The sequence below is a fragment of the Haliotis rufescens genome, unplaced genomic scaffold (genome assembly GCF_023055435.1).
Source record: "Haliotis rufescens isolate VD_foot unplaced genomic scaffold, xgHalRufe1.0.p SCAF_16, whole genome shotgun sequence".
NCBI lineage: Eukaryota > Metazoa > Mollusca > Gastropoda > Lepetellida > Haliotidae > Haliotis > Haliotis rufescens.
The window spans coordinates 8940232-8967084 of record NW_025963846.1 but is presented as its reverse complement, the minus strand read 5'-3'; the positions used below and the strand labels follow the sequence as shown (position 1 = coordinate 8967084).

The 26853-nt window shown below is 42.0% G+C and overlaps 2 protein-coding genes across 4 annotated transcripts in view; one reads left to right on the top strand and one right to left on the bottom strand.

Moving 5' to 3' along the window:
• LOC124136676 (stabilin-2-like) overlaps positions 1-2689 on the top strand; it is a 232634-nt gene extending 229945 nt beyond the window's left edge. For 2 of the 3 annotated variants that reach the window (XM_048396837.1, XM_048396836.1), the window contains exon 43: positions 737-2689. In XM_048396837.1, the coding sequence (XP_048252794.1) occupies positions 737-871 (135 nt within the window). In that variant the 3' untranslated portion in view covers positions 872-2689. The remainder of the gene's footprint in view (positions 1-736) is intronic. The other variant, XM_048396838.1, reaches the window with a different exon arrangement.
• An 8023-nt stretch (positions 2690-10712) lies between these two features.
• On the bottom strand, positions 10713-26167 carry LOC124134311 (N-fatty-acyl-amino acid synthase/hydrolase PM20D1-like). Its single transcript, XM_046499062.2, has 11 exons — positions 25895-26167; positions 23344-23576; positions 22329-22415; positions 20938-21074; positions 18866-18985; positions 17256-17331; positions 16801-16862; positions 14788-14866; positions 14040-14111; positions 12501-12666; positions 10713-11220 (listed from the first exon to the last, which is right to left on the bottom strand). The coding sequence occupies exons 1-11, from the start codon at positions 26160-26162 to the stop codon at positions 10994-10996; spliced, it is 1527 nt and encodes a 508-aa protein (XP_046355018.2). The 5' UTR covers positions 26163-26167; the 3' UTR covers positions 10713-10993.
• Between the last annotated feature and the right edge of the window lie 686 nt (positions 26168-26853).

Below are 26853 nucleotides of genomic sequence, written 5' to 3'. Positions count from 1 at the left end.
AGGGTCTGTTTCTCAAAGTGATCGTAGGGCTATGACTACTGTAAGTCGATGTTGAAGTATGGGATTTACGACAGTCGTAGCGCTGCAATCACTTCATGAAATGGGCCCTGAAATATAGTGAATTAAACAGTCCCAGTCTGAGCACTAAGTCTTCTAAATCATAAAATATATGTTCCACAGCCACCCAGTAGTGAAGTCCCTTATTTGTAGTAAACTGTTTTTCTTTGTGAACTTTTTGAATCACCAATCTGTTACCTTCAGTATTTTGGCTTTTTTGTAATTACATTTACGTGTTTATAGTTTTTAAAAATATTATATGTAGATATTGAAATGATTTACCAGTAACATATACGTATTATCCATCTTGTAAAAAAAAGATTCATTTCATTGAGAGAAATTGATTTTTTATTGACAAATACAAGAATGACCTCCCTTCATTAGTAAACAACTTTGAAACAATACACTTCCTAATCATAAATTTGAACTTTAAAAAATCTACATTTCGATCATCCGATCCATGAATCAATTATCAAAAAAGGTTATCTAAAAAGGAAATGCCTTAGGATTTAAAATGGCTGATTATTTAATCCGTCATGGAAATATTTAATAATTTCTGAAAACTGATCATTTGACAATTATACTAATCAAACTCAAGGTTAGTGCTGTTGAGGTCTGTAGAGACTGACACGGCAGTACCTGCTCTGTCCCTGGTAATCATGCCATTCTCGTCTCCCAGGGATCAGACAGCAGTTTATCGTTTGCTCGCCTCCAGGCTCACCAGGGCGACAGTGACTCAGGAACCTTCCAACAGGCCGACAACATCAACTTCCACAACCCCCTCTACAGCAGCCGCGCCAGCGATGACAGCTGAGATGGAGGAGAATTGGGATGCGAAGACTTTCAGTATTACAGAGTTGAGCCAACCCCTGGCCAGAACAGAGACTGTCAAGCAGTAGCAGTGGTTATTGATAATACTACTCCACACATGATAGGGATACTGAGATAGTTCACAGTGTCGTAACGTGACGAAAAAAAGGGATTGATGTCAGATTCTAAACCAAGTTCCCTTGGCCGGAAATTAGGGGGGTGGGGGGAATAATTATTTTCCTTTCAAATTGGGATTTCTCAAAAGTTCTTAATTTCCTAAATTCTGGGTTATTTTAACATAGCAATATTTCCAGTTTCAGACTTTTACTGCCTGACTTGGAGCAGAATATTGGCCTCTTAGCGGGTCTAGAAAACACCCTGCCTAAGTTCCAGGTTAATATCAAAGACTATTTGTATGACAACATATCCAAGCAGTCACATTCTCCCTATCCCTATTGAGTAGTATATTTCAAGATTGCAAGAGTCACTGACTTGTGACACATCACTAACTTCCTGTCAAATTATGTAAGGCCAATAATGTGTGAAATCAAATTCTGCCGAGAGTTTGTTGAGAGTTAGTAAGCATATTGTTTAACCTTGTGTAACCTATTGTCCTGTAGTTTATCCTGTATAATTATAGTCTTTTCACATTGTATTTTTTCTCCACTTTTCACTTTTTTAGGTTATATGATTTATTTATTTTCGCCACACTCAGCAATATTCCATCTATATGACGGTGGTCTGTAAATAATCGAGTCTGGATCAGACAATCCAGTGACTGATATCATGTGTTCATATGTTCACCATTTTCCATGTGTTTGTCATGTGTGTCAAAGTACCTTGATCATGGCTTCATCTGATAGGCATTGTCCCAATGTGTTGTTGATAAAAACAAATATTTCGAGATGCGGCCTTCCACTGTCAACATGTTTTAACTATGCAATTGGCTAAAAAAATACAAAAAAGTACGAACCCATAATTATGTTCCCCTAACTTTGGTTGTTACGGACAGACCAGTGTACTTTTATTGTCAATAGGCAGAGGGCGAATTACATTAAATGAAACATTATGTTGCCACGGATGATTTCATGTTAGTTTTCCTTACAAAAGTCTTGACATAAATCAATAACAAAATATGTAAGAAGATTTTCAAAATCAACATGTTTTCAATCAAGCACATGTTGCGCAGCAGTGTTGGCATTGCGATTCGTTTTGTAGAGTTGCCTCCCTTAGATGCACCAGCATCTGTCTTGTTTGTCACCATACCCTTCCTCATGGGTTTGACCAAAGTGGTGAAAAGCGTACATGACTTGTGTCACCCACATCAACCGGAGACACCTTGACTTAGAACTCAGTTCAAAACTCACTCAGTGATTCAGATATAGCACAAATGTGAGTGTGTGTGCTTCATTCTGATTGGCTAAACAACCATAGTTAAATAGCAACTGAAGTCTGAAAATCTTCTCGATATTCATGGCATGTCAATAAGTACCGTACATTAATCATTTTTTTCCCTAAGGCACAAAAAAGTATTCTGCCTGAATTTGGAAAAAAATTGATTTTGATTGGTCAGTCAGAGGTTTCAAATCACAATAAATCCCATCTGATAGAAACAGATGATTTGATGGCTGTATCATCACAGAATCTAATATTTTTTAGAATAGTTTTGACAGTCATTGTTGGTTGGCATATATAGATAATTATATGTACAATTATAGGTCACAAAATGCAAAGTTGCTGTTACTACGATATTCAAAGTGAGTGAGTGAGTGAGTGAGTTTGGTTTTACGCCGCTTTTAGCAATATTCGAGCAATATCACGGAGGGGGACACCAGAAATGGGCTTCACACATTGTACCCATGTCGGGATTCGAACCCGGGTCTTCGGCGTGACGAGCGAACGCTACCGGACCGCCCCCGATATTCAAAGGATGTGTGACAATATATATCATACAGAAAACACGATACAAATCTACAAAGAGAATGTATTTCAAGTTTTGAAGACAACAGAGAGCGTGCTATTTGTTCACTTTTCTATATACAACTGTGATGTCATATCTCTGCGTCACAATGAGTGATATGACATCATTATAGTGACGTGCGGTGTGAAACGAAACCTTTGTACGTCTTGCTTAGTATTCCTTAGGGGTGCCCACCTCATGTTAGCTTACGTCATAAGTTTGTGTGAGCTATTACGCTGTAAACAGATTGCCTGAGCATACAAAACACCACATTTTGTTTTAAGGCTGTTGTCAGAGATTCTGTAAATTCTGATCGACAACCCACTCAAAACACTGGACTCAACCCATGCCGCTTCACTCAATGTATTCACTAACACCAAAGAGTTCATGTTTTATTTAGTCATGGTAGAATGGAGATAAACATCCAGTGTTTTCCATCTAGAGCTAGGTTACCTGTAGATTTAACAATGCTAAATTAATCATTTGAAATCTCATGATGTTAATTCAGTTCCAAATTCAATTTAGTGCAGTTAAATAAACATGTAACCTTGCTCTACATTGAAAACAGGTTGATCTCCTAATTTATCATGGCATGAACATTGTCTTCATTTTACACAGCTTTATCAATATTTTACACATAGCCTAGCTTCAATTATTTGTTTTATTTTATCTGTATCTAGACCAGTCTGTATAATAAAAGTAAATCAGCTGATGATGTCTGTGCATTTCAGAGTGATGTGATTCAGAATATAAACCAATTGTATTTTAAATTTAGATGCATGTATTGTTAATTTGAGACCTGTTTTTAATTTGAAACCAAAAGAGCTGAAGAGAGGGGTCAAATGAAACTGTGCTAACATAATATTCTCCAGTATTGCCCAATGTTGATTATACAATGTACAGCCAAACACTTCTTGCGCAAAGACTATTCACTCTATAATAGAGTACCATATTCACTGTATTAAGAGTCCTTCTCCAATAAGCACCCACTAACCACCTTCTAGACCAGTCTACAAGTTAAATCTTTATGAGAGCCCCCTACAAAGACCGATAACAATCTGAAAACTCTCTAATAATAAACTTAACTCTATTAGGATTTGAAATTATTTGTTTGAGAATGGAAATAAAAACGAAATGCGCGGCAAACTTTATGATGATGCGGGCAGTGCTTGAGAACCAAGACTATTATTTTTTTAGCCTAATATACTGTATATCTAGAGTCCATGGTCAAGGCCATTGAAATTATTGTATAATTTTTAGCATGGCTGCCATGGCAACTATTTGAAATTGTAATGTCCCATACTTCAGTTACTGGTCCTGACTGGTCCTGACTGGTCCTGACTGCCCTGACATAACAGGTCACCTTTCCCAGGAGTGTGAGTAATTCATGACTATTGTTATTATTGTGCATCGGTATGTAATTTATGATACATTGAGAATGTCAGCTTATGTCACGATTTAATCTAAGCCTCAATCTTGGCCTTTTGACTGTTTTAATTATTGGATCTTAATCATCCAACATTCCAGAGCATGAAGGTGAGCTGCAGTGCATTGTGTCTCCACGCCTCCTGTGATTCAATGGACCACAAATTTATCAATCCATGGTCTAATGGCAATGTTTTGTCTGTTCAATACCATTCTTTATACAAATCAGTGTTTTAACTGCCCTTGTACGATTGCATATCAATACAACCTTCGCTTCCTGGGCCACATGGTTTTAGTTCGTGATACACAGACCCATGATACATCATGTTATGAAAAAGGAATCTTTTTTGTAGAGTTAAAAAATGCTAAAAACTATTATGATTTATGATTTAATAAATACACTGAACCAAGTTGTGTTTGGCCTTTTTCATATTTCATCCCATAACCCTGACAAACTGTCACATATACTACAAAACATTTGATAGGAATGATCTGATGTCATTCTATTTATATATACTACTCAAAAGAAGTTAGGGAAGACACTGATTTTTTTCCATATGACTATAGTTAATCTGTCATGTCCTGTAACAAGAAAACAAAGGATGTCAAACACTTGCATGTTCTTTATTTCACAGCTTCATGGTAATATGGAAGTATTTGCTGGAATGCTGAAGAATAAAAATCTCAAAGTATAAAGTTAGTATCACCCAAGCTGGAATATAAAGTGGAATTTTGGAGAAATATTTTATACTACTCAAAAGAAGTTCAGGAACACCCGATTCTTTCATATTACTAATGTTAATCTGTAATGCCCTGACAGATTAACTTTTTCAATTTGAAAGAACTTGGTGTTCCTTAACAATTTTTGAGTAGTATATTTAGCTTTGGTTATTTGAATTGTCACCAAACTGGAGTCAACTACTCATAATAATACAAACACACCGTCACTGTTGCAACTAACTAGATGAATGTCAAGGTCACAGTGAATTAACAATAAAATTTTCATCCACATTCATATTTCATAATAAATGGTCATGAATTTGCAAGAAATGTGACGCTTAGCTTGGCGTGACACTCTCACACTACACACGCAAACAGCCGACTAAGGCTTGGTCCCAAACCTACAGGCTCACCGAGAGTGTTAGCCTGAATGTTTTATATCAGCTGATCTAGCTATTCTTGTCTTGTTTCAGTAGCAGGCGTCATCAAATTACACAGTTTTTCCACCAATGATATTTTTTGTGTTGTTTGTAATACATTTATTGCATGAGTTTGTTTTACGAAATTAATCTTAAATCAACCCTGAAAGAATGGTTAACTTGTATGTATTTGCCGCCTGCTCTTGACCAACACAATCTGTACAAGAACACAGACTGACCAGGCCTAAATAATAGATATCTCGGAATAAGCAACAAGTGACCACGGATGAGGATGTGAGGACACATACAAAAAACAACAATATCATCTTCCCCAAGCTCCTCACAGCGATAGTACGTTCCCGGAGCTCTCTATACTATCGCTGCCACCAGTCAAAACTCCCCACTGTGAATAGGTGGCCACAACCATGCTTGGAGTTGAACTCGCAACCGAATGACCGTTTTGTTTACAAACAAGTGACGACTGTCGTGACGCCGAATACACTTATAGCTGCTAAATTACTTTCTTCGTTTGTCAATTTGAATTTCTGTTTCATTACAACTATCGTGTTATTGATATAGTAAGAATGTAAGGGAGAAGTTGGTTGATTTTCCGTTAGTCTGCAATCTCGAACCAATCTGATTATCAAAACAACAAAGTAAATTCATCTGGAAAACATGGTCAGTCGCAAACCTTTTCAAATTGAAATATGATGGCATTCCCAAAGACATAAACAAAAGTATAAACGTTACTACATTTGGGGTTAGAGGGCAAATTTCAAGATTCTTGTAATGGCTGCGCCCACACTGGTGGCAGCGATGTTACCGAGAGTGTAACGAAGGTGTCACGCGCTGGGAAGGAGCTTGCATCTTCCCGAGGCAAGGGAGTTAACTGACTATAAAAGTCCAGTTTCCACCCTTGCCGAACTAGGCTGGTATTAGGGAGTTACGTTTTGTCAGGACTAATGAGTCTATGCATAGTCCAATCAAAATCGCGCACCGAAATCAAAATCCGGTTCGTAAACTGTCATGCAGATTTCGATCGATTGCAGGGTTTGCAAAGCATGTGTATCACCAATTCGTTGTCAGCAGATATTTTCCAAATCCTTTCATGTTTTTACTCAAGGTGCTCACGTGATTTGATGCATTTCGCGATGTAAGACCCGTTTTATCACAATATAGATCTTGATTATCAATCAGATCGTCCTGACTGGGCGCCACCATTTTGTGTGAAGCAAGCGCAAGTGATATGAGAGGTGGAATCTGATTGGTCCATAGGAGAGGCTTAGAAGGGATATAATTGGTAATAGCCACTGGTGGAAAAAGGGTGGAAACTGGACTTTTAAAGTCAGTTAACTCCCTTGCCTCGGGAAGATGCAACAATATAAGCATTAAGTAGCTTCAAATGTGTTCAGGCAGAATACGCAATTGTACAATAACAACACACATGGACATAAAATCTTTTCAAATGTGTTCAAGGAGAATACACAATAATGGAGAAAGCTACCGGTAAAGGGGCCACCTGGTCGGTATTGAGTAAAGAGTGAATGCTTACATCTACAATGTCATCCTTCCAAAATAACACAACAATGAACTTCATAGCTTTAATACTGACGACATAGTGCCTGTATGTTTGTTTTTTAACTCATACAGCACACAAAGATAATCATTAAATTACCGTGATCTACCATGTGGTGCCTTTACTGGTAGACTTCGTACAATAACAACACACACATTATCATACAGTCTCTTCAATAATGTAGGATATGCAAATGAGGTGAGGTGAAATGGGGTTTAACGTCGCGTCCAGGGCCCCGTTCCTCAAAGCGATCTTAGCACTACGATGATTGTAAGCCTATGTTAAAGTATGGGATTTACGATCACCTTAGCGCTACGATCGCTTTGAGAAACGGGGCCCAGATTATTGCACTTATATAGCAAGGTGCATGTACGTATGTGTGTTTGTGTGGCTGCTTGTACTAGTTCGGACTGATGCCGATTTATAGTGCTAGCTCACTGAGATACCATGTCGCAGTTTAACATGAATACCCAACTCAGACAGTATACTGACTCAGAGCCGACCAGTCCTTGTTTTAGCCCCTTAATGCTGAGCGCCAGACAGGGTAACAACTAGTACTATCTTTTAACGTCTTTTTGTATGAAGCGGCCAGGGATCGAACACCGGATCTTCCGCTCTCCGGGCGGACGCTCTACCACTAGACCAGGGAGGCGGTCTGATATGCAAATGAAAGCTAGGGATGGATGTACATGGAATGAATGGTTTTTAAATCACCTGAAACATGGACAAGAAAGAAGAAAAATTATGTGGAATGACACATCTTGTTATGGAATGTGACCGTACCAGAGTGAATTTGTTGGGAGTATAAGCTGAGATATACAAATTGTCTGGACCAGACAATCTCGTGATTAGAATTAGGACCAACGTTCCACGCCATGGAGGTTCGCTGACATGCCATGAATGTAGTCACCACGCCCGACCACCTGATCCATACGACTAGCACAGGCTGCTGGAGACCTGCTCTAACCCAGCTTCCATTGTCAGAGAGAGTTACTGACACAGCTTGGGTTGTATACTCCCCAGGGAGTTGAGAATGATAACTGGACTGCAAACAGACCCACTGGTTGGGGAACAAATAAAACCGCATTTGAGGGGATACTAGTACCTGGATACCAGGGGGAAATAATAATAATAATAATAATAATGAGTGAGGTATGACAATCCTTCGTATTTACAACATCACAGCAGGGACACTAACAATAGGATTTACACAGAATACCAACATGGGAATTGACAAGAAACACTTTAACCACTCTGCCACCCTGGGGTCCTTCAGAAATAGATGGAATGACAAAATGCATAAAGTGAGTGAGTGAGTGAGTGAGTGAGTGAGTGAGTGAGTGAGTGAGTTGGGTTTAACGCCGCTTTTAACAGTATTCCAGTTATATCGTGGCGTGTCAGCTTAATGTGGGAGGAAAGCCCAAAGTGATGCAGGTCTCAGACTTTTACCACTTCGGTAAAACCCACGAGCACGGGTATGGCGCTGACAAACCTAGAAACATAATTGGGGCGAACCAGGATTCGAACCCACAATCATAGATTTCTGGGAGAAAATGCATAAAGACGAAATAGTAAAAATGCAAATACAACAATATAGTATATACTGGAAACATGAAGATAGTGTTAGTGTACCGGTACTTAACTTGACGTAATCCTTGGAAGTTGTCACCCGTACCCTGACCCTCTTTACTATATGATACAAGTGAGTGAGTTGGGGTTAATGGTACTTGTTGTTACCTTGCCTGGCACATTAAGGGGGTAGAACAAAGACTGCTCGGCTCGGACTCAGTATACTGTGTCTGAGTGGGGTATTCATGTTAAACTGCGGCATGGTATCTCAGTTGGCTAGCACTATTAAGCAGACAGACAGACAGACAGAAGTATGTGCATGTACATCGTTATATAAGTGCAATAAAATGGACAAGCCATTAAACCCCATTTCTGTCATAAGAGGCGGCTAATGGGATTGGGTGGTCAGGCTTGCTGACTTGGTTGATGCATGTCATCGATCCCAATTATGTGGATCGATGCCCATGATATCAATCACTGGATTGTCTGGTCCAGACTCGATTATTTACAGACTGCCGTCATATAGCTGGAATATTGCTGAGTGCGGCGTTAAACAACAAACAAACAAAAAGTAAACCCCATTGCAACTCCCCTCACACTATACCCACCGTTGCCAGTTGCCTTCACTGTGTCAATGGAATGTCTGGAGCACAACCAGCTTATGCCCTTTATATGTGTTAATGGTGTCACAGTGTGGTCAACATACAATATGTCTGATGCAGTACATCTACTCCAGCAAAATAGCTAGGTGATAAGAAATAATAAAAATAGCTTTGAAAACACATTGACAGTTCATCATACTGATCGCTGATTGGATATATTTGATCATTGTTGATCATGTGCTATGTTTATGAGTACATGTGACAGACTGTTTAGCTACATGATATTCAACTCTCACTGTGATGGAAAAAGTTGTCTCATTGATGAGATAATGTCATTTTGAATTTGAATTTTACATCAATAAAATATTTGAAGTAGGAAAGCTCTGACAGCCATCTAACTAGCCGCTACACAACATAATCTGACGCAAGCCACGCCCGCCATGACCACGATATACGCGATATACAACTCTCTGTTTCTGTTAATTACGATGGCAATTATATATAGTTGCCCATCACAGTTGGTTCATTTGTCATGGCTTGGGTCATTAGAAATAAAAAGATATGACCCTCCATTTCTCTATATTTCTGAAACAAGGACCATCACGCTCACAGGCTATAGCTCATTTGACCACACATACTTCAATGAATCTGAAGCTCTTCTGGGATAAATACACCAATACAAGATTGAAGTTTGGAATATAAATCTGAGAGGTAGGAGAGTAGTATTTCAGGAAATCAGTAACAGTACATGAGGAATGTAAAAATAAACTGGAATTGAATTATCAACATTATTTTATCAACATCTATCTTTCAAACTTTTGACTGATATAAAATAACTTAAAGTTTGAAAATATGGCAATAGCTGACTCCTATAAAGTCACATAAAGTCACTTACGCAGTTAAATGTATTTTTGCAATTCTCGGATAATGGATTAAAATTAATATTTGATCTGTCTCTTGCACCTCACTTCATAATGATCCCAGTTGACTAATTGAGTTAGCATACTGAGAGTCTTGGGGAGAGTTCAGTGTCGATCTTGTAACTTGTGAACTAGCAATGACAAGGGACCGGTCATTTTATTATAGGTGTGGGTCAGAGAGAATCGGGAGGGTCACCCAAAAATAGGACTGTCTGAAGGGGAGGGTCATGAAGAACATGGACATGACATAATAAAACATAAAGAGCTTTTTGCACTTGGTATTTTCAAGGAAGGTCATGAAAAAAATGTAAAAGGACATTGGGGAGGGTCATTCCAAACATCCAAAAAATAGGGAGAAGGAGAAGTCAATATTCTCAGTACAGTAATGCATCAAAAAGCTCTGAACCCCCCAGCCCCTGCCCCACCCCCCTGTCATAAATGATCCGTCAGTAATTTGTAACATTTGTCAGTAGTAGGCTGCACAGGATTTTTATGAGCAGAATGGTCTGAAACACTATGTGCGCAAAGGTGGCAGTTGGACACATACCCTATGCTCATAAACTGTTAATGCATAAAACGTTCATGCACACCCTCAACCTTTGGTCTCCATGTGTACAAGACTGTAGCATCTCCTGAGGCATCAATGGCTTTGTTCGAAACATGCCTCTGTTCAACCAGCAGTGAATGGGTACCCGGTAGGATGAGATGGTAATGTGACTGTTAACCCAGCAGTGAATGGGTACCCGGTAGGATGAGATAGTAATGTAACTGTTAAGCTTCTAGCACCTGATGCAGCTTGGGTTGTATACTCCTCGGGGAGATGAGAATGAACATCGAGTGCACACTGATCTATTGACCGGGGTAATAATAGGTAGGGCCATGACCTATCATTACAAGACTCGGCAGCTCCTGACACATGTAACATCCTGACCAAATTACAGCTCGCTGTGACTGTGAGACAGCTGAAGTCCGGGTTTGTCTGCGTTCTGGATCAGGTGGTAGAAGAAGTTGATGGCCTGCTCATAGTTCTTCACCGATATCCTCTCATTGTCGCCATGGAAACGTGCCAGGTCTTCTGGATACATGTACGTGGGCGAGAACCTGTAGATGTTGTTGGTGAGGTTGATGTAGTGACGGGTGTCTGTGTTGCCAATCATCACACCTGGAAAATTGGGAAAAATTAGTCAGACCATGGGGCCTCTATGACATGGACTTTAGGATGAGGTGAAGTGATATGGGCTTTAACACTGCATTCAGGATAACTGCACTTCTAGAGCCATGTGTCCTTCCACACTTGTCCCGACATACCTGGGGCTACTATGGTGTCCTTCCACACTTGTCCCGACCTACCTGGGGCTACTATGGTGTCCTTCCACACTTGTCCCGGCCTACCTGGGGCTACTATGGTGTCCTTCCACACTTGTCCCGACCTACCTGGCGCTACTATGGTGTCCTTCCACACTTGTCCCGACCCACCTGGCGCTACTGTGGTGTCCTTCCACACTTGTCCCGGCCTACCTGGCGCTACTATGGTGTCCTTCCACACTTGTCCCGGCCTACCTGGCGCTACTATGGTGTCCTTCAACACTTGTCCCGGCCTACCTGGCGCTACTATGGTGTCCTTCCACACTTGTCCCGACCTACCTGGGACTACTGTGGTGTCCTTCCACACTTGTCCCAACCTACCTGGGGCTACTATGGTGTCCTTCCACACTTATCCCGACCTACCTGGGGCTACTATGGTGTCCTTCCACACTTGTCCCGACCCACCTGGGACTACTGTGGTGTCCTTCCACACTTGTCCCGACCTACCTGGGGCTACTATGGTGTCCTTCCACACTTGTCCCGGCCTACCTGGGGCTACTATGGTGTCCTTCCACACTTGTCCCGATCTACCTGGCGCTACTATGGTGTCCTTCCACACTTGTCCCGGCCTACCTGGGGCTACTATGGTGTCCTTCCACACTTGTCCCGACCTACCTGGCGCTACTATGGTGTCCTTCCACACTTGTCCCAACCTACCTGGCGCTACTATGGTGTCCTTCCACACTTGTCCTGACCTACCTGGGGCTACTATGGTGTCCTTCCACACTTGTCCCGGCCTACCTGGCGCTACTATGGTGTCCTTCCACACTTGTCCTGGCCTACCTGGGGCTACTATGGTGTCCTTCCACACTTGTCCCGACCTACCTGGCGCTACTATGGTGTCCTTCCACACTTGTCCCGGCCTACCTGGGGCTACTATGGTGTCCTTCCACACTTGTCCCGGCCTACCTGGCGCTACTATGGTGTCCTTCCACACTTGTCCCGACCTACCTGGGGCTACTATGGTGTCCTTCCACACTTGTCCCGACCTACCTGGCGCTACTATGGTGTCCTTCCACACTTGTCCCGACCTACCTGGGGCTACTATGGTGTCCTTCCACACTTGTTCAAACCTACCTGGGGCTACTATGGTGTCCTTCCACACTTGTCGGATGCTGTTTTTGATGACCTGGTAGCCGAAGTCGTCAGGTCCGTACGGGGACAATGGCAGAGATTCTTGAGAGTACTTCACTTCGATCTGAACTCGGTCATCGTTGATCAATTTGCGGTCATAGTCTATTACCTGTGGTAACAGAGTTGGATTGTTTTTTCAATACAGTCAGTTTCAAGTGGAGAAAACACATCTGCTACAATCAATTTCAGATGCAGGGAAGAGGTCTGCTACAGTCAGTTTCAGATAGTGAGACCACGTCTGCTACACTCAGTTTCAGATAGTGAGAACACATCTGCTACAGTCAGTTTCAGATAGCGAGAGCATGTCTGCTACAGTCAGCTTCAGATAGTGAGACCACGTCTGCTACAGTCAGCTTCAGATAGTGAGATGTCTGCTACAGTCAATTTCATATGGACAGAAGACGTCTGCTACAGTCAATTTCAGATAGTGAGATCACGTCTGTTACAGTCAGCTTCAGATAGTGAGAACACGTCTGCTACAATCAGTTTCAGATAGTGAGAACATGTCTGCTACAGTCAGTTTCAGATGGTGAGACCATGTCTGCTACAGTAAGCTTCAGATAGTGAGACCACGTCTGCTACAGTCAGTTTCAGATGATGAGACCACATCTGCTACAGTCAGTTTCATATGGAGAGAAGACGTCTGCTACAGTCAGTTTCATATGGACAGAAGACGTCTGCTACAGTCAGCTTCAGATAGTGAGACCACGTCTGCTACAATCAGTTTCATTTGGAGAGAAGACGTCTGCTACAGTCAGTTTCATATGGACAGAAGACGTCTGCTACAGTCAGCTTCAGATAGTGAGACCACATCTGCTACAATCAGTTTCATATGGAGAGAAGACGTCTGCTACAGTCAGCTTCAGATAGTGAGACCACGTCTGCTACAGTCAGCTTCAGATAGTGAGAACACGTCTGCTACAGTCAGTTTCAGATGGTGAGACCATGTCTGCTACAGTCAGCCTCAGATAGTGAGACCACGTCTGCTACAATCAGTTTCAGATGGAGAGAAGACGTCTGCTACAGTCAGCTTCAGATAGTGAGACCACGTCTGCTACAGTCAGCTTCAGATAGTGAGACCATGTCTGCTACAGTCAGCCTCAGATAGTGAGACCACGTCTGCTACAATCAGTTTCATATGGAGAGAAGACATCTGCTAGTCAGCTTCAGATAGTGAGAAGATGTCTGCTAGTAAGCTTCAGATAGTGAGAAGACGTCTGCTACAGTCAGTTTCAGATGGTGAGACCATGTCTGCTACAGTCTGCCTCAGATAGTGAGACCACATCTGCTACAGTCATTTCAGATAGTGAGAACACATCTGCTACAGTCAGTTTCAGATGATGAGACCATGTCTGCTACAGTCAGTTTCATATGGAGAGAAGACGTCTGCTACAGTCAGCTTCAGATAGACCATGTCTGCTACAGTCAGCTTCAGATACTTATTATCTTATACAAAGGGAGGTAACTCAATGTGTATCCTACCTCCTGGACAGTCTGTGCTGGGTGTATGCGGTGGTTGACGATAGCAACTGCCTCGGGGGGCATCACATTGTCCTGGAACACATTCCAGCAATCACATTGCTCAACAATACATTAGAAACACTCTAATTCATAAGAAAAGATACAGTTAATTTATCAGGATCAGAAGGCTTGACACAATTGACTACAACCATACCTATCAAGATATTCCCATTTCAAAAAAAATCTCTCACCATAACTGGAATATTGGTATTTTCATTTATCGTCCTTCATAAATGATCCCGACAAAGTTAGATGGTCAGACAAATATACATGTATCAATGGCTGGACCTTAACACTGGCATGAAACAAGTTTTCAGATAATGACTTTAAAACATTGACGGACCAGAATCAAACTAAATATACAGGAAGGTCATATTAAATGTTTGTTATCAAATTATAACTGACCACTATATTAACCACCGTATTACTTTTAAACATGATCCTCTAAAAAATGGTGTTATGTTTTACATATGTCATAAATGACTGCTCCCTAAAGTGAATGTATACTACAGAAAAACAGTTAAAGAATGCACAATTTTTTTATAAGACTATACTAAATCAAGCATGCCATGACATATGAACTGTAGTGTAATGAAAGAATCAGGGTGTTCTTCAACTTCTTTTCAGTAGTATATATAATGTACATGCATGGTTGTTGCAGGTATTGTTATTGAGTTTCCATACAACCAGAATTGGCGTTTCGACTGACCTTGATCCCTGCCTGGAACTGAGTGACCGATGTCACTGTCCGCAACACGGCATTAGATGATGGCTTCCTTGACAACATCCTGAAACAGGAATATATATATATATATATATATATATATATATATATATATGATCAGCAAATAACAGACATTTCTCCCAAATCCCAATACTACCGGGTACCCATAATGAGCAGATGGACTGAGTGAACTTGTTCAATGCTGCTATGAAAAGTGTTTTATCATATGTGTAGCATACTGTCGGAGGAAAGCCCAAAGTGACACAGGCATGGGTATGGTGTTCAAGGGTCATAATTGGATTGAAGCTGGGATTGCAAATCCATATCATCGGATCCAAGAATAGCAAAGGCACACAACTCTGTACAGAGAATTTCAGCAACTTATATGACCTAGCCACCCATGCACCCCTCTACTCAACGTGATACAATGTCATATCTGGAGTACTCACCATGATACAAGGTCATGTCTGAAGTACTCATCATGATACAAGGTCATGTCTGAAGTACTCACCATGGTACAAGGTCATGTCTGAAGTACTCACCATGATACAAGGTCATGTCTGAAGTACTCACCATGATACAAGGTCATGTCTGAAGTACTCACCATGATACAAGGTCATGTCTGAAGTACTCACCATGATACAGGGTCATGTCTGAAGCAGGGGTCCGGAAACCGTCATATGCGCTGGACATGTCTGATTGGGAATCTCAAATGTCCGGTTTAAAATATTGCTTACCGGACATTTTAAAAAGTATTGTCTGGACATTCTTAAATTTTGACCGGACATGATCAACAGTTAGGACTGAGCAGTTTCTGTCTGCAGTTGCAACACAATTAAGATTATCTACACTGACAAGCTTTGTTTGTTTTGATTGTTGTAAATACATCGTACCTACATGATAGTCCAATCGGTCAATCACTGTAATAGGCAATAAACTGAGTTGACACTGATTAATCGAGGATTAATTACTGAGAACATCTTGTTAATTTGCGTGAAAGGTGTTTACAACTGTACATAAATACCTTGCATCATCGCTGTACATCATTATCCTCACAATGTTACGATACGTAACCTCAGACAAAAGCGAAAGCGTGACAACAGCCAGTCGACCGATGCAGATCAGTCAAGCGGATCTGCCCAACCCTCAAAGTCTAGACGATCATTTTGTAAGTCGTGGCTAACGACTTTCACTTGGTTGACAAACAATGAAGATTTGCAGATTTTATTGTTTTCAGTAGCTAGTCGTATATTGAATCTTGATTGACCGCCATTTTGCTTTCTCGGACGATCGATATCAATTTTTTTTATGGTCAATAATTAAGTACAGATGAAAAAAGTATTCAAATAACTATTGCTCTCAACGATATTTTAGTATTTGTGATTAAATTATCTGTCTTGTTTTAAAAAAATCTTTAGTTTAAAAAAACCCTTTTCCCGTGAGGTCACGTGATAACCAAATATGGGATAATAGTCTCGATCCAAATGTTACAACGCATACACTTGAGCAGACTCATGAATATAACTCATGAATATTAATTAGACCGTTTGCTACGTTAACAGATCGTTATTATAACAGAAACAAACGTATGTTTTCCATGTATATCTAAAATGATATTATTTGTTATAAATTGTCCAGTGAATTAAACAATTTAAATTGAAACAATTCATAATTCATCATATTATGAATACGTAAACTTGTAATGTGTGTGAAAAGTCGTACTAAAATACGCTATTTGAAGGGGGCGTGGCCTATATGCAAATGTCCGATTGGGATTTTAAATTTTCCGGACCCCTGCTCTGAAGTACTCACCATGATACAAGGTCATGTCTGAAGTACTCACCATGATTCCAGGTCATGTCTGAAGTACTCACCATGATACAAGGTCACGTCTGAAGTACTCACCATGATACAGGGTCACGTCAGAAGTACTCACCATGATACCAGGTCATGTCTGAAGTACTCACCATGATACAAGGTCATGTCTGAAGTACTCACCATGATACAACCGGAGTGAACAACCACAGGTTCGACATGATCATGCGATGTGGGAAGTACATCTGTAAAAATAAGAAATCAAAACATCCATAAAACATTTTTCATAAACATGCACATTTTCATCTGTTAAAAGACATTGACGGTTCTGTTCTGTTCTCTCGCGGAAAATGGCGAGGAAAGCCGAGAGAGCTTGGGGGTTGTTGGCTGTTGTTTACAAACAAAGCGTCAGAACAGTCGATGTCCTGTCCCTTTAAGATCATGAAGGAAATACTTTTCTACAATTTTGTTAATAAAATTCTCAGACATAATTATTTTCTTTACACTTCTTTCTGATATCTTAATTTTGTGTTGTAATGAAGGATATTTCAGTTCTTTTGTTTCAGAAACCCTCTGGACCACCAATGGTCAAACTGGTGGTCCCTCTTTAGTGTAGATGTAAGTGGAGCTAGTGTTACCTGAGACGCCAGGTGCTCAAACATGTCCTTCTCCGGTCCATGTCCGAACATGCTGGGGTGTCCGACTGTCTCCAACCTGCAGTACAATACCAGCACATCACATGGTGGGGACTGGGCAGAGACCTCCCACAGACCCATGTGAGAGAGGGAGTTTCACGGGACTTAGATAGATGTACACATGGTGGGGACTGGGCAGATACCTCCCACAGACCCATGTGAGGGAGGGAGGGAGTTTCACAGGACTTAGATAGATGTACACATGGTGGGGACTGGGCAGATACCTCCCACAGACCCATGTGAGGGAGGGAGTTTCACGGGACTTAGATGTACACATGGTGGGGACTGGGCAGATACCTCCCACAGACCCATGTGAGGGAGGGAGTTTCACGGGACTTAGATGTACACATGGTGGGGACTGGGCAGATACCTCCCACAGACCCATGTGAGGGAGGGAGGGAGTTTCACGGGACTTAGATGTACACATGGTGGGGACTGGGCAGATACCTCCCACAGACCCATGTGAGGGAGGGAGTTTCACGGGACTTAGATGTACACATGGTGGGGACTGGGCAGATACCTCCCACAGACCCATGTGAGGGAGGGAGGGAGTTTCACGGGACTTAGATGTACACATGGTGGGGACTGGGCAGATACCTCCCACAGACCCATGTGAGGGAGGGAGGGAGTTTCACGGGACTTAGATAGATGTACACATGGTGGGGACTGGGCAGATACCTCCCACAGACCCATGTGAGGGAGGGAGGGAGGGAGTTTCACGGGACTTAGATAGATGTACACATGGAATGGTTTGGCCTCTGCCTTATGATGATTATCTAAGAAGTTGCCCTGAAATGTTGTTCCAAAGATTAAACAGTGAGTGAGCTTTTAACAGTATATTCCAGCTATATCACGGCATGTCAGCTTAATGTGGGAGGAAAATCTGAAGTGAGGCAGGTCTCAGACATTTACCACTTCGGTGAAACCCACGAGCACAGTGCTGATAAACATCAAAACATATTGTGATGCCTTAGACATTGAGATTACTACACGAGTGTCTGTCTGATACCATTGATCTTACAATGAGTTGTTTCAAAACGTATCTAACGAGCGAATTTTATTCGACTTCGAAGTGAGGGTTGAAGAGGAGGGACATATGTGTCGATGTGGCATCCAGGGGGTTTACATTCTTGGTGAACATTCGACTGAAGCACGAGCAGCTTATGAATGACTTTCACTAGTTAAAGTAGTCCGTCATCATCTGACGTCATGTCATCACCGTGGAGTAGCCAATCACGGGCCTGGAATTCGATCTCACACATATGTTTGATACCAGTTATCTCAAATGGGTTTCTCACCCACAGGTGTGTAAGAAAATATGGGCACACATAATCCTAAAAAAATAAAGAAGTTTTTATCCATAAAAAAGTGTCATGTATTCATGTTCTTCCAACTCCTAATTATTGCCTGTCAAAGACTTATCAAGATGGCTGCCAGATGAGGGATGCAGTCAGGGACAACCTGAAGAAACCATTGGAATAATATCCAAAGAAAATTAAACAAATAAATTGTTCAGTTGTTATGGTCTTACAACGGTGAAGTATCGACAGTACCTGTGTACAGCTCTTGCCAGGATTCCAATGGAACTCTCCCGGGGTGGCATGGAGGAATGACTAGCGCTGCCCTTGACCCTTAACCTCAAGATGACCTGACCCTTCTCCGATGTACCGATCCTGTTTTCAAAAATCAACATGTCAGATTCAGTGGAATAAAACAAGTCATTATTGAGACATGGTGGCTTCGAAATTAACAGTTTTCAGTTGATAAATAAACTCAACACTCCATAGATGATTCACACATCTTCTTTGCACAGTTTAACAAAATGAAATGTTGCATGTCAGTTATTCAAGTATCTTCAGGGACTACGAGAGTTTAGCTACTCAGATTGGTCCTGACCAATTGTATTTTTTTATTGTAGCTAACAATGATCTAAGCCTACATTAGCTTTGTGCAAGTGGATAACAATTGTAGCTGAAAACTAAAGATTGTTTAGTGCAAGTGGGCCCAGGGGCGTGTTCAACAAAGCAATCTCAGTAAACAGACTCATTACGTGACAAGCAAATGGCGTCACATCGAACATTATGGAGGGTCCTGATGGGTTTAAATGCTTAACGTAAAACACCCTTCAAACACTATCGTAAACGTAAAATTCATCTTTTTTTATCGTAAATGCTTATCGTAAAATTCCAAAAAATAACTGCTAAATGTAAATAAATAATTTACTGCTTATCGTAAAATGATTAAAATGGTCAAAAACAGTCTGTCTTCAAGACCAAGATTCTTCGCCACAGAAAGCAGGCTGCGCAGCTGACGCAGGGGAGAAGTCTAGAATGTTTAGTGATTTGAGATTTTACCAGGTATTCAAAATATGAATTGTCAGGATGAAACGAAAGCAGAATTAAAAGTCCCATGTCCCTCCATGGCCGATTTAGGAATTTTATTTAAAAAGAATTACTGCTTAATGAAAAAGAACCCTAAATTTTACTGCACGGTAACTGCCAGCCAAAAATTATTGGTTTTTACAAGACGACAATCGGCCAATCAGATGGCTAGTCCACTAGAAATAAGTCACAGTCTCACCACCAAATCACCATCAGGGCACGATGTCACAGTCTCACCACCTGGTAACAATCAGGGCACGATGTCACAGTCTCACCACCCGATCAACATCAGGGCACGATGTCACAATCTCACCACCCGATCACCATCAGGGCATGATGACCCACTCAGCCATGTCACAGTTTCACCACCCGATCACCCGATCACCATCAGGGCACGATGTCACAGTCTCACCACCCGATCAACATCAGGGCACAATGTCACAATCTCACCACCCGATCACCATCAGGGCATGATGACCCACTCAGCCATGTCACAGTCTCACCACCCGATCACCATCAGGGCACGATGTCACAATCTCACCACCTGATCACCATCAGGGCATGATGTCAAAGTCTCACCACCCGATCACCATCAGGGCACGATGTCACAGTCTCACCACCCGATCACCATCAGGGCACAATGTCAAAGTCTCACCAACCGATCACCCTCAGGGCACGATGTCAAAGTCTCACCACCCGATCACCATCAGGGCACGATGTCACAGTCTCACCAACCGATCACAATCACGCAAGTCACACAAGTCGCACAATCACGCAAGTCACACAAGTGGCACAATCACGCAAGTCACACAAGTGGCACAATCACGCAAGTCACACAATCACGCAAGTCACACAAGTGGCACAATCACGCAAGTCACACAACCACGCAAGTCACACAAGTGGCACAATCATGCAAGTCACACAAGTGGCACAATCACGCAAGTCACACAATCACGCAAGTCACACAAGTCGCACAATCACGCAAGTCACACAAGTGGCACAATCACGCAAGTCACACAAGTGGAACAATCACGCAAGTCACACAAGTGGCACAATCACGCAAGTCACACAAGTGGCACAATCACGCAAGTCACACAAGTGGCACAATCAGGCAAGTCACACAAGTGGCACAATCACGCAAGTCACACAAGTGGCACAATCACGTATGTCTCCCAATTACTGGAGGTAGCATGAAACACTCTCACCCCTACGCGTGATGAGGACAGGGTGACTTGTTTACCTACATGGATGTGGTTGTCTTCATCCCTGGGACGATGCCATCCAGCACACACAGCCCCTCATCAGAGAGGAACTCCAGCCTCCTCACACCCTTCTGTGTCAGACGCTCAGCTATGGCAGCCGCCCCATCAGTTCCTGCTACCTGCAACAGATACCCGTGGAGTGAATGGGTGAGTGAGTGAGTGACAACCGTCAGCACATGAACAATCCAATGTGTGAGTGAGTGACTACCTGCAGCAGATACCCTTGTTGTGAGTGAGTGACTACCTGCAGCAGATACCCGTGTTGTGAGTGAGTGACTACCTGCAGCAGATACCCGTGTTGTGAGTGAGTGAGTGACTACCGTCAGCACATGCACATTCCAATGTGTGAGTGATTGACTACTTGCAGCAGATACCCGTGTTGTGAGTGTGTGAGTGACTACCGTCAGCACATGCACATTCCAATGTGTGAGTGAGTGACCACCTGCAGCAGATACCTGTGGAGTGAGTGAGTGAGTGACTACCGTCAGCACATGCACATTCCAATGTGTGAGTGAGTGACCACCTGCAGCAGATACCCGTGTTGTGAGTGAGTGAGTAACAACCGTCAGCACATGCACATTCCAATGTGTGAGTGAGTGACCACCTGCAGCAGATACCCGTGTTGTGAGTGAGTGAGTGGGTAGGTGAGTGGCTACTTGTGGCAGGAACCCATGGAGTGAATGAGGTGAGGTGAAATGGGGTCTAACATCGTGTCCAAGATTATTGCACTTATATAGCGACGTGCATGCATGTTTGTGTTTTTTGTGTGTGGCTGCTAGTACTAGTCCGGACTGATGCCGATTTATAGTGCTAGGTCACTGAGATACCATGCCGCAGTTTAACATGAATACCCCACTCAGACACAGTATACTGACTCCGAGCCGACCAGTCCTTGTTTTAGCCCCTTTATGCCAAGCGCCAGACAGGGTAACAACAAGTACCATCTTTTGACATCTTTTGGTATGACGCGGCCGGTGATCGAACCCCGGACCTTCCGCTCTCCGGGCGGACATTCTACCACTAGACCACGGAGCCGGTTGAAGTGAATGAGTGAGTGACTACCTGCAGCAGATACCTGTGTTGCAAGTGAGCGAGCGAGCGAGTGAGTGAGTGAGTGAGTGAATGAGTGAGTGAGTGAGTGAGTGAGTGAGTGAGTACCTAAAGCCACACTCATTCTGCCAAAACTACTTTCGAAGCACAGGCGTGTCTCCATGTTTACATTTGGAATACGGACGATACACTTCCGCACCAATAACACCGTAGGCATATGTATACAACAAACTGGAAGTAGCAGGTTGATTAGACAAGTAATGACCCGACGTAGGATCTTGTCTTCTATGCAGCTAAGCAGGCTTCACAAGCACAACACCCACCTCCTCATCATGACCGAACCCTACATAGAAGGATCTCTGGGGCTGAAATCCTCTCTTCAGCAGAAACTCCATCGTCTCAAGGATAGCCTGAACAACAAAAGACAAATTGTAATCTTCCAAAAATACTGATAATTCCAGACAATCTGTTAAATAGTTGAATAATGTGAAGGGTCATTAGGTACCTTACTAAATTTATGTTAAGTATAGCGAGGGGGTAGCAAGAATCTTAACTTCTATCTCACATCAACGCTCGCCAGAGATTCAATAACACTCTGACAGCACACATACTACTCAAAAGAAAGTTAAAGTACGACTTATTCTTCCCATTTGCTGTAGATTATTTTTGTCAGGGCATTTTAATTCATATCAAATTTAATTTATATCTTCAGAATATAAAGTCTGTGGTGTGACCAGTGTGTCCATCTTCCTGAGGCAAGGGAGAGTTAACTGACTGCAAAAGTCCAGTTTCCACCCTTGAATTAGGCGTTAGAATGGAGTTACATTTTGGCTGGACAAACGAGTCTATGCATCGTCCAGTCAAAACTGCTTTGCGACTGACTGCAGGATTTGTAAAGCATGTGTACCGTCAACTGGGAGTCGACAAATATTTTACAAATCTTTTCATGTTTTTAATCAAGGTCTTCAAGTGAATTAAAGCACTTCATGGGGAAAGACCCATTTTTTTACAATATAGATCTTGATTATGGTGAGATCATCCTGACCGGGCACCGCCATTTTGTTTGAAACATATGCAAGTCATATGAGGGATGGAATCTGATTGGTCAATAGGAGGGACACAGAAGGGACATAACTCGTAATAGCCACTGGTGAGGCTAGCATCGAGCCTGGAAATTCCAGCCTTGTTCGGCAAGGGTGGAAACTGGACTTTTTTAGTCAGTGATTCTCGAAGATGCCTCAGCAGCCATTGTAGCACTCAAATTGTGTACTACAGTCAGTTGGGGTACTGGGGCATTGATTCCAAGCCTGACCTTTACATCTACATGGTGACCATTACCATCACTCCATGCTTGTCATCAATGGCGCCACGCCCATAGATGAATCCATCCTTGATGTCGGCAGAAAATGGCGGCACCTCCCACTTTTCTGGTTCAGCCGGGACAACATCTAGGTGACTTGCTAACATGTACGGCGTTAACGTCTCATTGGTGCCTTTCACGAAGTAGAATAGACTGTAGTTATTGACGACCTCAAACTCCACAAGCGGCGATGAGTGCACTGCAGGGAAGGCTGAAAAATAAATACACAAATGTTCGATAAAAATACGCTGGACCATTCGCTACCAAAGTGTTGTTATGGAAGTGACGTCACTAGCTCAATCTGTCTTATTACCAACATAGCTGGAATTCTTTCAGTTGTGAATAAAAGTTTGGGTCAGATCATTTTAAAAAGCATGGCCTTGTACTCGTGAGTCATCAATACACCTAAATGAATTAGAAGACTATCCTAAATGATATTTTTGCTGAAAAACATTTTTCCTGAGTATTAACATAGGGGTGGGAAGTCGTTAAGCTATCAGGCATCCCCCGGGGTATTTGAGGTAGCACATAGCAAAGTGAGTCTAGAACTGGTGATATGACTGCTTGTTTCAATCATGAAAGATCAGGGTAAACTATATGGATGTTGTGTGATTGGAACCAGACTTAACAGGACAGTCGTGCATGAAACTTTTTTCCGAATTTTGACGTCACACCTTTCTTTTATGCCCGATTCAATTCTCAATCCAAACAAATAGAGCTCAACACAGTGCAGCCAACAATGCAAGCGCTGTGCAGAGTAAATTGGATTCAGTCCTGTTTTTTATCCGATGCAAATTGAAGAGAAAGCTTGTATGTTTCTTTTACGGATGAATTACGAAAAACTAACTGCCAGCATTAGATTAGAACCCAGCGTTTGTCAAAGCCTTGGTTACAAAACAAATATGTCTCAGTTGTATGAACAAATGATGAAGCAAATCACTCTCCTACCCAGGGTTCCTTGCAGTCAGTCTTAGTACCTCTGTCACATTGTCACACAGTAAACAGTCCATTCATGAGATTTTCATCAGTTTCATTTTGGACACGTCAACATATTTAGACAATAATATGACATGAAATATTAAACTTAATGACAAGCATGGAGTGATGGTGGGCCCTCGCTGTAATATCATGCAATAACAAGGATATGTCAGTGTACAACAGAGGTCTCGCCAGTAACAAGGATATGTCAGTGTACAACAGAGGTCTCGCCAGTAACAAGGATATGTCAGTGTACGACAGAGGTCTCGCCAGTAACAAGGATATGTCAGTGTACAACATAGGTCTCGCCAGTAACAAGGATATGTCAGTGTACAACATACGTCTCGCCAGTAACAAGGATATGTCAGTGTACGACAGAGGTCTAGCCAGTAACAAGGATATGTCAGTGTACAACAGAGGTCTCCCCAGTAACAAGGATATGTCAGTGTACAACAGAGGTCTCCCCAGTAACAAGGATATGTCAGAGTACAACAGAGGTCTCCCCAGTAACAAGGATATGTCAGTGTACAACAGAGGTCTCGCCAGTAACAAGGATATGTCAGTGTACAACAGAGGTCTAGCCAGTAACAAGGATATGCCAGTGTACAACAGAGGTCTCGCCAGTAACAAGGATATGTCAGCGTACAACAGAGGTCTCGCCAGCAACAAGGATATGTCAGCGTACAACAGAGGTCTCGCCAGTAACAAGGATATGTCAGCGTACAACAGAGGTCTCGCCAGTAACAAGGATATGTCAGTATACAACAGAGGTCTAGCCAGTAACAAGGACATGTCATGGTACAACAAAGGTCTCGCCAGTAACAAGGATATGTCAGTGTACAACAGAGGTCTAGCCAGTAACAAGGATATGTCAGTGTACGACAGAGGTCTAGCCAGTTACAAGGACATGTCATGGTACAACAGAGGTCTCGCCAGTAAGAAGGATATGTCAGTGTACGACAGAGGTCTAGCCAGTAACAAGAATATGTCAGTGTACAACAGAGGTCTCACCAGTAACAAGGATATGTCAGTGTACAACAGAGGTCTCGCCAGTAACAAGGATATGTCAGTGTACAACAGAGGTCTCGCCAGTAACAAGGACATGTCAGAGTACAACAAAGGTCTCGCCAGTAACAAGGACATGTCAGAGTACAACAAAGGTCTCGTAATTAACAAGGATATGTCACGTACAACAGAGGTCTCACCAGTAACAAGGATATGTCACGTACAACAGAGGTCTCACCAGTAACAAGGATGTCAGCGTACAACAGAGGTCGCGCCAGTAACAAGGATATGTCAGTGTACAACAGAGGTCTCGCCAGTAACAAGGATATGTCAGCGTACAACAGAGGTCTCGCCAGTAACAAGGATATGTCAGTGTACAACAGAGGTCTCGCCAGTAACAAGGACATGTCAGAGTACAACAAAGGTTCCAGCAATATTCCAGCTATATGATGGTGACCTGCACATATTAGTCCAGTCTTGACCTGACAGAACACTGGCTGAGAACAGTGATCACACAAATATGTATATTTCACAAATCAAACATACCTGATATAATAAAATTTTGCATTTTAAGCAATTCATCCCTGTCATATATGCCCTTTTCTTTGGATACTGTTTTGAACCTTAAAGCTTTTTTAAATCTTTGTATTATTTCGTCTGTTGCTTCGACGAAATCCTCATCTTTAGAATCACAGATTTGAACATTGTCGATTCGTACAGAGAGAGTGAAAGTCCGAATGAGAACTATAGCTGTTAAAACGAAAAAAACACTGCACGAAATTGTCAACACAAGACGGCATGTGGAAGCCGCCATTTTGAGATCACATGACTGAAGCTAGGATCAAAGGTCATGGAAATGGGTGAAGCGGTAGCGCGTAGGGCATGGACGAGTCCAAATTTACTGCTCAGGTACCCAAACCCCTATTACCCTACCCCCTCCGCTGTAGGCCTCAAATGATGGGTTCAAAATGTACGATTGGGAACAGTTTAACCGTAGCCCTGGCAAAAAGTAATTAGATGTACACGCATAAAACGATCTGGTTATGCATTCACTGAAGTTGACTGAATCTTTATTTTTCTGAATTTCTATAAAATTCAATTTTTAGATATCACTAAATGGTTTATTGATATGTAACGTATTCGAATTTGATAAAATGAATGATTTATTGTCATCAGTAGTTTGATTTATCGACAAAAACTCATTTATTGATATCAATACGATGACATGCACCAACCAAGTCAGCGAGCCTGACCATCCGATTCCGTTAGTCGCCTCTTACGACAAGCATAGTCGCCATTTACGACAAGCATGGGTTGCTGAAGACCAATTCTACCCCGGATCTTCACAGCTAAAAAATTATTATTCTGCCAAAACAGATTATGGGAAGACATTAAAAAATATATATATAACAACTCGGATAATAAAAGGTACATGGAAAGATAAAATATATTTACAGCAAAGTAGTTAAAATGAAATAAATGGAAATCAGAGGGACGAATTAATT

What these genes read in the sequence shown, in the direction of transcription:
- LOC124134311 (XM_046499062.2), bottom strand. Translation starts at nt 26,162, where the DNA reads ATGGCGGCTTCCACATGCCGTCTTGTGTTGACAATTTCGTGCAGTGTT. An exon ending in GCAAAATTTTATTATATCAG is followed by an intron (nt 23,577 to 25,894) that starts GTATGTTTGATT and finishes TTTATTTTTCAG; the next exon opens with CCTTCCCTGCAGTGCACTCA. An exon ending in CAGCACAGACTGTCCAGGAG is followed by an intron (nt 12,667 to 14,039) that starts GTAGGATACACA and finishes CTGTTACCACAG; the next exon opens with GTAATAGACTATGACCGCAA.